At 53.4% G+C, this 11,605-nt stretch overlaps 1 protein-coding gene across 2 annotated transcripts; it reads right to left on the bottom strand.

Annotated features, from left to right (window-relative positions):
- Positions 1–7,714: 7,714 nt before the first annotated feature.
- On the bottom strand, positions 7,715–11,334 carry REM2 (RRAD and GEM like GTPase 2; the record flags this gene model as incomplete). Of its 2 annotated transcripts, XM_082648044.1 has the most annotated exons (5): positions 7,715–8,010; positions 8,403–8,610; positions 9,339–9,412; positions 9,659–10,000; positions 11,232–11,334. In XM_082648044.1, 5 exons carry the CDS (start codon positions 11,332–11,334, stop codon positions 7,715–7,717), a joined length of 1,023 nt encoding a protein of 340 aa, XP_082504170.1. The 2 variants fall into 2 exon arrangements, with proteins under 2 accessions (XP_082504170.1, XP_082504171.1); XM_082648045.1 differs by lacking the exon at positions 9,659–10,000.
- Positions 11,335–11,605: the final 271 nt, after the last annotated feature.

Raw genomic sequence — 11,605 nt, forward strand, 5'->3', positions numbered from 1 at the left:
GCGGGCTCAGTAGTTGTGGCTCGCAGGCTCTAGAGTGCAGGCTCAGTAGTTGTGGTACATGGGCTTAGTTGCTCCACAGCATGTGGGATCTTCCCGGACCAGGCCTCGAACCTGTGTCTCCTGCATTGGCAGGCGGATTCTTAACCACTGCGCCACCAGGGAAACCCCTCAAAGTGTGTTCTTGGTTGAGAGAGCTCTGTGTGAGGTGAAGCAGACCAGTCAACTTAGATCGTGTGGGAAGATGGAGGCAAGGAAAGAGATGATCAAAGATCACTTTTAAAAGTTGGATGAGTTCTCTTGGCTCTCCGAGACGATCTGCTCTCAGGAGCCCTTAAGGAGTTGGGTGGAGTTACTGGAGACCCATTAAGCAGTTATTTTTGAGGGCAGTGGGTGGATGAGGTGCCTGAAGATTGGAAAAGAGCCAGTCGGTGCTAGATTGCAAGAGGGAAACAATGACCTTGGAAATCAGAGACTTGTCAGACTCTTGCCAATATTCCAGAAAGGATGGGAACTTGAGTCAGCTTTCAAGCATCCTGAAGCCTACCTGTTTAAAATGAATGGTGCTGAGAAATAGCCTCCTTCTCCCACTTCCTGGGCCCAACCAGGGGACCTCCACCCTGTAGCAGAAAGATCATACTCTAGAACACCACCAAGTGGTTCCGATCTCTCTTCTGCCACAAACCAGCTGAGTAAGCTTAGGTGTTACTTCTCTAACTCAGACTCCTCCCTTTTAGAAAGGAGATGATAACAGTAGTACCTGTCTCGGGGATGTTGTGAGGATTCAATGAAATGATAACCTGTAGAGGCCTTAGAACTTGATAGCTTCCCATTCCTCTGGATGCCTACATACTTGACTTTCTACCTGACCTAATTCTCCTCCCCAACTTTGAGAATGCTCGAGATTTACAGGGGCAGAACTGATGGTGGGGCAATGGTGAAAATAAACCTTCATTGTTCCTGGGCTAAAGTCCCAGGCTTACAAGGTCCTAGGTCACACACAGTCAGGCTACCTTTCAGGAAAACAAATCCCACTGGTCAAATCTCTTTATACTTGAAACTCTATAATCAGGTTACAACCAGATGGTTTTGGAAAATCAAGGTGGGCCCCTCAAGTACCTTCAGGATACCTAGTGCCCTTTGCTTGGTCTGGCTAGGGAAAATCCCAGAGCAGTCTCTGTTATAGTCCTTTGCAAGCATCCCCCCTAATCTCCCCCAAGCATTCCTATAGCACCTGTCTTTGTGGTCTCCAGAGCCTAGCCCTACCTACTCTGGCAGTTTCCTTTCAGAATAGTGTTTTAAATCAGCACAGGTCCTCTGCCTAAAGTTGTAATTTGAACAGAAAAACGGGAAACTGTAGTATAATACCACCCTTAGGCTTCAGTTGCCAATCTTCCCCCCAAAACTACCCAAACAAGAAATCCGATAATGGGTTACCTGTGAGTCTTGCGGGAGGCTGTTGGACTTTGTGGACCACAACTTAAATTTGTATCTCCAGAGTGGTGCCATGCTTTGAGAGATTAGCATGTTACATGGTTGCCTGAATAAGGGACCAGACACAGGTTGCAAAAAAACATTGCTTCTAGGGCTTCCCTGGTGGCGCAGTGGTTGAGAGTCCGCCCGCCGATGCAGGGGACGCGGGTTCGTGCACCGGTCCGGGAAGATCCCACATGCTGCAGAGTAGCTAGGCCCGTGAGCCATGGCTGCTGAGCCTGCGCGTCCGGAGCCTGTGCTCCGCAACGGGAGAGGCCACAACAGTGAGAGGCCCGCGTACCGCAAACAAAAACAAAAACAAAAGAAAAACATTGCTTCTAAATCAACTATACTCCAATAAAAATTTTTTAAAAAAGAAAAATAATAATTTTTGTAAAAAGCATTACTTTCCACTGCTCATTTGTATAATCATGAAGATATTTGCATTTTTATCTAGTCCTCATGATTATCCTACAGGATAGGTATAATTATCCTCATTTTATTTATTTATCTATTTATTGGCCACGCCTTATGGCAGGCAGGATCTTAGTTCCCACCGGAAGCGCAGAGTCCTAACCACTGGGCCGCCAGGGAAGCCCTTATTCTCCTTTTATCATTGGGAAGAGCTGAGGTTCAGAAAGACAAGAGAGGTTAAGAGTGACTTTCTCCATAGACTTCCATCCAGAAAATAGTGAGCCTGAGTGCCAGGTAAAAGGCTTGCACAGCCCCATTGAATTTATATTCATGCCTTGAGTTTACAAGGCCACCAAGCTGTAGAGTCATGACATCAAGACTCAAATTCCTTGAGTATTTCCATCAGAGAGCCACCAGGTGATAAAGGACTAAGAAGCAGAATGCTCTTGTCTGGTTTTGGGACCCTTTGACATCCTCCCAAATTTTGCTTCCTTCTGTACAGGGAGGGTCTTTACCTCATCATGTGGCAGGCTGCCCACCATTTCTCCTGTACATTTGCTCATGTGGTTTTGCCGCAAGACATTTCTTTTCCTTCTTTCCCCCATCTATCTACAGCCTATTGTATAACCTTCAAGGCCCAGTTCCTAAAACATGTCTTCCAAATGTTCTGTCTCTTCCATTCAGACTCTTAGAGCACGTGATATAGCTTGCAGTTAGATAGTCAGAATGTGGTATAGTTTGCTGCTGTTTTGGCCATGGTAGTGCTGCCTCCAACTTGGCCTGTCTCTCCAGCTCAATTGTAAGCTGCTTGAGGGCAGGGATAGTGCCTTATCTGTATTTGTTTTCTCTGTAGGGCCCAGCACAGTGACTGGCATATGGCAGTACTTGAGCAGAGCAACAAGCATTTGTAGATGAAGGATTAAAACGTCCAGGAAGATTTTACTTAGACTGATGTGGATTGGAACAATTAGATTAATAAAAAGATGTATGTATGGGTGGACTTTCTGGGGGTGAGGATTTAATGCAGAAGACTTGCGGAGTGTCCTTCCATGACTCCGGCAGTCCTTCAGAAGAGGAGAGCCCCTGTTCCAGTCTCTAAAGAGGGTTAGATGCAGCAGGGCAGAAAGGCCCAGTTGTAAGCGGAGGCCCAGAGCAGAGGGATAACTTCTAAGACAGGACTGGCCTCACTTCTGGCCTCTCAGGGAGAGAACACCCAGTCTATGCTCTTGGCCAATGAGGAGGCCTTGTGGGCCAGGAGGCATGGGGTTAGTAGAGGTTGGGCAGGGACTGGGCTGATAAGGGAGCACAGACCCCAAGTCAAAATTACAGTGGTTAAGAGGAGCACGGGGCTTCCCTGGTGACTCAGTGGTTAAGAATCCGCCTGCCAATCTGCCTGCTCGAACCCAGGTTCAAGCCCTGGTCCGGGAAGATCCCACATGCCCGGAGCAACTAAGCCCGTGCACCACAACTACTGAGCCTGCGCTCTGGAGCCCGCATGCCACAACTACTGAAGCCCGTGCACCTAGAGCCCATGCTCCGCAACAGGAGAGGCCACCGCAGTGAAAAGCCTGCACACCGCAACAAAGAGTAGCCCCTGCTCTCTGCAACTAGAGAAAGCCGCGCGCAGCAACAAAGACCCAACAGAGCCAAAAATAATAAATAAATAAATTTATTTTAAAAAAAAAAGAGGCGCATGAGGGCAGAGAGGATCTTACCTGGCACAGGCAGCTCAGCATCGGGCCCCTTTGCTGGTCTCATGCCAGCGCAGATCAGCAGCCTGGGCTTACTTTGCCTTGATCAGAGGGAGGGAGAAGAGTGGCTAGGATCTCAGAGAAGACCCCACCTCTCCCAAGTCTAGCAGGAGTGGGGCTTCAGCTTCTGTCTGTTCGGAGCTCTTTCCTGTAGGCGTCTGGAGGGAACACACAGATGGGTCGGGCTGATGGAACTGGCTGAGTTGGGGGGAGGGAAGCTTGTGGCGTGTGTGGCTCCCCTCATGGGGGAGGTCCTGCTGTCATCATCTTTAGACTTCTGCCACATGAAAGGCACTGGGCCTTCTGGTTCCTCATTCTCCCCTCCTGCCACATTTGACCAGTGGTGGTACTCTTCCTTTAGAAAACCCTTCTCCCTGGGCAATAGCCACTACCAGCTCAACCCTAGTTCCTCCACCACTTCTTTGGCAGCTGCATCCCCACCTTCTCTATCTGCCTGTCCCCAGGATTCTCTCTTTGGTCCCTCTTCTTTCTCTGGAACACCAAAGCTTTGTTTTGTTTTAAATGATTTAGCTTAGGGACTTCCCTGGTGGCACAGCGGTTAAGAATCCGCCTGCCAATGCAGGGGACATGGGTTCGATCCCTGGTCCGGAAAGATCCCACATGCTGCGGAGCAACTGAACCCATGCGCCACAAATACTGAGGCTGTGAGCCACAACTACTGAGCCCTCGTGCCACAACTACTGAAGCCTGCATGCCTAGAGCCCGTGCTTTGCAACAAGAGAAGCCACCACAATGAGAAGCCTGCCCACCGCAACAAAGTAGCCCCCGCTCTCCGCAACTAGAGAAAACCCGCGAGCAGCAACAAAGACCCAATGCAGCCAAAAATAAATAAATTTATTTAAAAAAGTTATTTATTTAGCCATAGTTAAAAACCCAAAAGGTAGAAAAAAGGCATGCAGTGAAAAGTAAACCTCCTACACTTGTCGTCCACCCACCCAGTTCCCCTTCTCAGCAGCAGTCAGTAGCATCCCGGCTTGTGATTTGTTGGGTCACAGACCCCTTTGGAAATCTGATGAAATTCATGAACCTATTAGACAAATGCATGACTGCACAAACGCATCAGATTGTACCATTTCACAAGAATCACAGACCCCTAAAACCCATGTGTGGTTTGAGGCTAAGGATCCCAGCCTGTATTGCACCCTCTTAGTCTCTCCCTTAGTGGGTCCCTGGTGCAAAATGAAAATGCAGGGTTCCTTCTTCAAGGAGCCTCGTTCAAGTGACAGGAGAGCATTAAACTAAGCATGGGGCCCTGTGCGACTGCCCTGCATTTCATCCTTTCCTCTGGCTTTTCTACTACCATTGGTATGGCAATTATTCTCCTATCTGTGTCTCTTGCCCTAACTTGTTCTGAATTTCAGACTCAGCTGTCCAGGGATGTATTTCTGAGCATCTCAAACTCAAGTCTCCAAAATGGAGCCATTTACCGGCTACCTCCCCTGCCCCCTAACTCCCAGTTCCTCACCATCCTCCCATCACCTGCAACTTCTCCCTGTCTTTATACCCAGCCACTCAGTTGCAAGTCCCACAGATTCTGACTGTAAGTTCCATGCCGCCTCTCCTTTCCCACTGCCATCTCCCTCAGTGTGGTCCTTCATTACCTTCCATGTGTATTTCTGTTATTGTCCCCTAAACTCATCTCTTCAGGCCTTGCCTCTGCTGCTTCAGTCCATCTCCTTGCCTCCCCTTCCCAAAGGACCAGCCCCATCATGTCACTTACACACTCAAAACCCTTCAGTGACTCTCACTGCCTACAGAATTGGGCACAAACTCCTTTGCCTGGCATTTAAGGTCCTTTGCAATAGGGCTCCCAAACTTCTTTTCAGTGCTCATCTCAGCCCTCCTCTTCATGTCCCTGAGGTTTCAACGCAACTATAGGACCATCTGGTCCCTTAACGCGCCCAGTGTGTTTTCCTGCAGTTTACAATTTGCACTGCCGCTGTTCCTGGTCCCCAGAGTTTAGAGCTGGCTTACGCCACTATAGCCGTGTAATTTCTCTGGCCCTTTTACCACAGCCACTGCCCATGGCTCTGCCCAGTGTCCCCTGCATTCTTTCTACTGTCCCTCTCCCTCTTCCCCTCATCCTCACTGAAGGGGAACCTCAGATGTAAGGCTGGATACAATCACCATTAAGTATCAAGAAGACGAGAGTGCAATCCCAGCTCTATTGGTTATTGACCTCAGGCAAGTTACTGTTTCTTCCACAGTAAAAGAGGTAGTGACACCATATAGTCATTAAAGAATTGAGATAAAGTCCTAAGGATAGTGTCATTATTCATATCATCATCTCATCACCTGTGCTGGGCTGGTCCCCTTGGCTCCTCCCCAGCTGCAAGGACTCAGGAGACATCTCATCCCTCTTTCCATCGAGTTCTGGGAAGTTGGGTGGGGTAGAGTGGAGGCCTGGCCCTCAGGTGCTCGGGTAGCTGTATTGTATGTCTAGGGGTGAGGGGAACTGCTGCCTCTGCTCTTTGTTCAGACTCTTAGCTCAGGCAGCAGCAGGCGTGGGCGTCCCCAGGGGAGGCACTGACAGCTTCAGTTCTCACAGGGACCTTGCAGGTGACAGCTGGGGAGGTGCAGGCCAACCCTATCACGCCCCAGCTGATGGGCCTCCCTGTTGGATGTGGCTCCACCTTGAAGCAGCCCAGGCCACAGCTGAGTGTACTTCTAGGCGCAAAATGTAGCCTCCAGGGCTTCCCTGGTGGCGCAGTGGTTGAGATGCGGGGGACGCGGGTTCGTGCCCCGGTCCGGGAGGATTCTACATGCCCCGCCTGCCGATGCGGGGGACGCGGGTTCGTGCCCCGGTCCGGGAGGATCCTACATGCCGCAGAGCGGCTGGGCCCGTGAGCCATGGCCGCTGAGCCTGCGCGTCCGGAGCCTGTGCTCCGCGGCGGGAGAAGCCGCAGCGGTGAGAGGCCCACGTACCGCAAAAAAAAAAAAAAAAAAAAAAAAAATGTAGCCTCCAGCGGGCTCCTTGCCGGTAAGGGGTAAGGTGATGGGGACTTGGTCACCGAGTTACCAAATTAATTCTAACGGGTCCCTGCTCCTCTCCAGGTCTGTTTTTTCATTGGCAAAGGGACAAGCTGGGCTCCGTAATCTTTAGGGGCCTTTTGCCCTTTGTTATGACTACTCCAGGACTAAGTCAGTTCCGGAGTCTCCCTAGAACCGTTACAGACAAGAAAACTCAGGCTCAGAGGAGCAAGGAACCTAAATCCACCCATCCCTTCCGTGGGGGGATTTTGAGAACAGAGGGTCAAAGTAAGCAAGTGCAGTAGAAAAATTCTTTATTGAAAAGGGAAGGGTGGCTGCCTTGCTGGTGCCTCCTGGGACCTGGCTAAAGGCGGGTTGCCACCGCTCAGCTCTTCAGGCAAGTCTCTGCACACCTTCCCCTTAATAACCTTAAAGGGGAAGTGCTGTGGTAAATCACAATCAATTCAGAAGAACAGCGCTTCCAGGCCTTTGCCTTTAAGAACTTCTTAAAGGCAAAGTGCACAAGTGTAGCAGATCAGAGCCAGGACGCTTTAGGAAAGTCTCAAAGAAGCGGCTCCGTGTCTTTACCTTTAAGGATCTCTTAAAGTTGAGGCATATTCGCGCTGAGTACAAAGGTGGAAAACTGTAAAGGAGTTTACAAAGCACTTTTCCAGCTCTTGCTTTTAGCATCTCTTTACGGGAGAGGTGGTCAAGCGTGAATTAACAAAAAAACAAAATACCTCGCAGAACTACTTTCCTCCCCGCCCGCCGGAAGCCGCCCCGCCCAACAGCCGCTGCACGACCCCCGCGGGTCAGCGTCCTCGCCTTCCAGGAGCCCCGAGGCCGGGAGGTAACCGGAGAGCGCGCGGAGCGGGTGGGGCGACGCCTGCCGGGGTCCGGGGGCGGGGGGCCCGGCTCCCGTAGTCACACCGGGGCGTCCCGGGAGTTTCTGGTTTCCTAGACTGTCTTCACAGAGGAAGCCGGACGGGGGCGGGGCGGGGCGAGGGGGCGAGCGGGCGAGCGGAGGGCGCGGTGACCATGGCGACCGCGGTGACCATGGCGACCGCGGTGACCATAGCGACCGCGGCTCAGAGAACGGAGAGGTCGTGACACGACCTGGAGCGCTGCTTGAAGAACTTGGTGTTGCGCGGCACCAGGTTGGCAAGGAAGCGCTTGGCCTTCTTGGTGAGGCTCTCGCGGCGCGTGGGCGGCGCGGGGCCCTCGGGCCTGCCCCACTCGGGCTGCGGGCCCCCAGCGCGGTTCGGGCCCCGCCGCAGCCGGATCTGGCGCACCGCTCCCTCGAAGAGCTCCCGCGTGTTGTGGTGCAGCGCGGCCGACGTCTCGATGTGCTTGCAGCTCAGTGTCCCTGCCAGATGGCGGCCCTCTGCAGGAAGGGACGTGTTCAGGCGCCCGCCCGCCCACCCACGGGGCTGCGCTGGGCCCGGGGCCGGGCGAGGCTGGGCCTGGGGGGCCCAGGGCGTGCAGTGGAAAGGGATTGGGGCAAATGGATCTCTTGCAACTGATAGAACAATCAGGGATTAAGTGGAGGGCGGTGGTGGTGTGGAGGGGGAGGGAGAAAGGGGCCTTGAGAAGAGGTGAGGGGGAGGAGAAGGGAGTCTGGGGTCCTAGGCGTGGGCATTGAGAGTCTGCCTCTAGCCTGGGGCTAACTGCAATTTTGTGCACCCAGGAGGTTAAAAGGCCTTATGGAGAAGAGGTGTCCTGGAAGGGAGAGGGTTCCCTGAGATTGCAAACATGGATGAGGTTCAGGGTACTCACCCTCCAGTGAGACCTCTCGGGAGCGAGCCAGGTCACTCTTGTTTCCAACGAGGATGACAGGCAGGTCATGTTGGGGCCTCCCAGCCCTGAGCCGTAGTAGGGTCTCTGGAACTTTGGAGAAGGTTTGTCGATCGGTGACCGAGAAGACGATGAGAAAGGCATCCCCCGTCTGAAGGCAGTGGTCCTGCAGCCACCCCCCTGCATCCCCCTGCAGATGGGCAGAGAGTCGTGGAATGTCAGGGCTGGAGGCATGGGAGAACCTGCCCAGCACCTTACACCTCAAGGATGAGGAGCCAGGATGTGAGGGAGAAGCCACCTGCTTAGGACACAGAGCTAGTTAATGGCAGAATCTCCATACTCGGGGTGCGTTTGTGGAGGAGGGAGAAGATTGTAATGTGAGCTCCACATGGGCGAATGGGGGACATAGGATCCTAGACAGCCCATCCTACTTTCTTATGCTTAAGCTCTTAAAAAATGAATGCTATTCAAGTGTGTGTAATCTGGCCTCTCGTTTCTGCATAGTAATCATTTATGTCCAAATATTCACAAGTCCTCACTTTTTTCCCCTTCCCTGACATTACAGAGCCCTGAGCTTCTGTCCTCTCAGATCAGGATCTTCTAGGCTGAAAAATGTACAGAGGGGGTCAGTTTCAGGGTGTTCAGCCTGGCTTGCAGTTGCAGGGTTTGTCGAATCCAGATCCTAACTTTCCTCTGGGTCAGAAGATCCTGGAAACCAGACAGCAGCTCTCAATACCATGGTGTGTGCATAGGTGTGAGCCTTTGCTCTCTGAGACAATATATATGAAAGGTCAGGTTCCACTACATGTTAAAACCAGGGGCTGTAGTCCCACCAGCCTTCAGCCTTCAGCCATACTTTGCCCCTCCTCAGCTCTCCCAGGTTTCATCACCTGCTTGCAGCCACATCTTAGTTCTCACCTGTTCCCAGATGTCATAAACAACTAGAGTCACTTCCTCCTTATCCACCATGATGCGTCTCTCATAGGTGTCCTCTGTTGGGAAATAGGGACAGGGAATAGAGCCCATTAGGAGGCTCCCCAACACCTGTTAGACCTGGTAACCAGGGATGCTTTAGATCCCAGCCCTTTAGATCCCTCCCTCCAGGGAGGTTGCCACAGAAAGCATTGAAACAGTTTCTCTTAGGTTCTGGCCTCCAGGACTGTTCATGCCTTGAGCTCTTCCATCCCTGACTAGGGCTCCAGAGGCACCCTCAATTCTTGCAGGGCTCCCCCAAATACCTGGGTTCTCCAGCTCGTGAGCACTGTCTCCCTGGAGACCACCGAAAGTGCCTGCTAGGGTGCTCTTGCCCACGCCGCTCTCCCCCACCAGCATGACCTTGAATATGCCATCCTTTTGGGTGGGGGCTGCCTCCCCTGAGCCCAGGGAGTCAGAGGAGCCAGAGGATGAGGCTTGAGGTGGCCAGTCAAGTTCATCTACAGCCTGGGCCCGCCGCAGCTGGTGCTTGTAGGGGACAGGCATACTTCCTCTTCGTCTGGGGGCCCCCGGGGCAGGGGGTGGCCCGCCCCAGTCCAACCCTGCCAACAGTTTCTCTGGCTTCTTCAGCAGTGTAGCATCTGCTTCTGGGGGGGCAAAGAGAAGGAAGCTATGAGTGGGGTATGCCTAGACACCTGCAGAGGACTCAGTCCTGGCTGCTCCAGCCTCAGAGGCCCAGTCCATGACCGTGACCCAGAAGGAGCTGAGAATCTTTGGTCTGACCTTCTTCCACTGAACTCCACCAGAAGCCTGAACTGGTGGGGCTCCCAGGGGCTGACCTGAAGGCTTGCCCAGTGTGGTTCTAGCCACAACCCATTCAAAACATGCCCCATGCAGGGGAGGCACCTGTGTGCAGACTTGCACACCCACTCACACTTCACACTGACACACAGGCACACCCCCAGACTAGGCCTCTGGCCGGGGGCTGCCCCTCCTTCCACCGGGAGGCCCTGCCCCCTCCTGCTTCCTACACTGATGATCCCCACACAGGGGATGAACTGAAGCTGCTGCCCAGGTTCTGGGGTTGGGTACTGATAGAGTCAAAAACTTTGTGGGGAGTCTGTTCCCAGGGAAGGGCCTTTGCTCACTGAGATGTGTGTGTTGGGTCTCTATGGGTGTGTTAAAGGGGCTGCCTCTTCCCATGGCCCTGTAGGTAAGCATCCCCCAATGCATGTCTGTGTGTGAGAATCCTTCTGCACCCCTGGCTGTCCCTGTGAGTCTGACAGAATATTGTGTTCGTCGTGAGGCTGAGGGAGGGAGAGAGAAAGGGAGGGAGGAGGAGAAATAGCGAGAGAGCAGGAGCAGGGAGAGTGACAATGCACGGGCCAGGGTAACTGGAGGAGGAACCACAGACATAACAAAGGGGGATAGAGAGAGGCTGGAAATAGCCCAGGATCAATACTTGACTGGCAGCCAGGGCCTCCAGGAGCCAGAGAAACCCTCAAAACGGTTCCCCAAGGTAGCCCCCTGCCCGTGATTCCCAGGCTTGTGGGCTGCCCCTCGTCTTTCCCCCTTCCCTCCTGCCCGTCCCAACCTCTTGGGAATGAGGCAGACCTAGGGGCTAAGTACCAGTTTCCCCAGGGAAGCCCTGGGTGATGGGTGAGGGGACATTTAGGCAGCCCACCTCTGTCCCCTAGCCCCGCACCTCATACGAGCCCCAGTCCTAGTGTGGGCAGGAGGCTTCCCCACTTCCTGAGTTGCTCTTCCCCTCTTGCTGTTTGCGTTCGAGCTCCTTCAACCCCTAGTTCTGACCTCCCCACCAAAGCTTCAGCTCCCACCCCCATGGTTGCAGCCAGCACCTGCCAGCTCAGCCCTCACCTGGTGTGGGCGTCCCTGGCGGGGAGGCCCGGTGGCTGCTGGCGGGGCAGAGTGCTGTGGTTTCTGTGTCCGTGTCCATGTCGGTGTCGAGGTCCGTGTGCATCGGTGTGCGTGTGCGTGTGCAGCCTGGCGGCTTGCAGCACCCGCTCCCTCACTCAGCAGCACTGTCAGCTTTTCCCTTTAAATACCACCCCCCCATGCCCTCCCCCTAGACACCTGGGGAAACAGTCCCACCCCCTGATGAGGTCACATATGCTAATGAGCCGTGATGTCAGCGGGATTCCCTCCTTTCTGCCCCCCCCTCCCCGCCCCCTTTGCGTCGCTTCCCTCTGGGAGCACACACACTGCAGAGTCTGGTTAAGACATGAACAGAA

The sequence above is a fragment of the Grampus griseus genome (assembly GCF_964374135.1).
Source record: "Grampus griseus genome assembly, chromosome: 2".
In the NCBI taxonomy this organism is placed as follows: domain Eukaryota; kingdom Metazoa; phylum Chordata; class Mammalia; order Artiodactyla; family Delphinidae; genus Grampus; species Grampus griseus.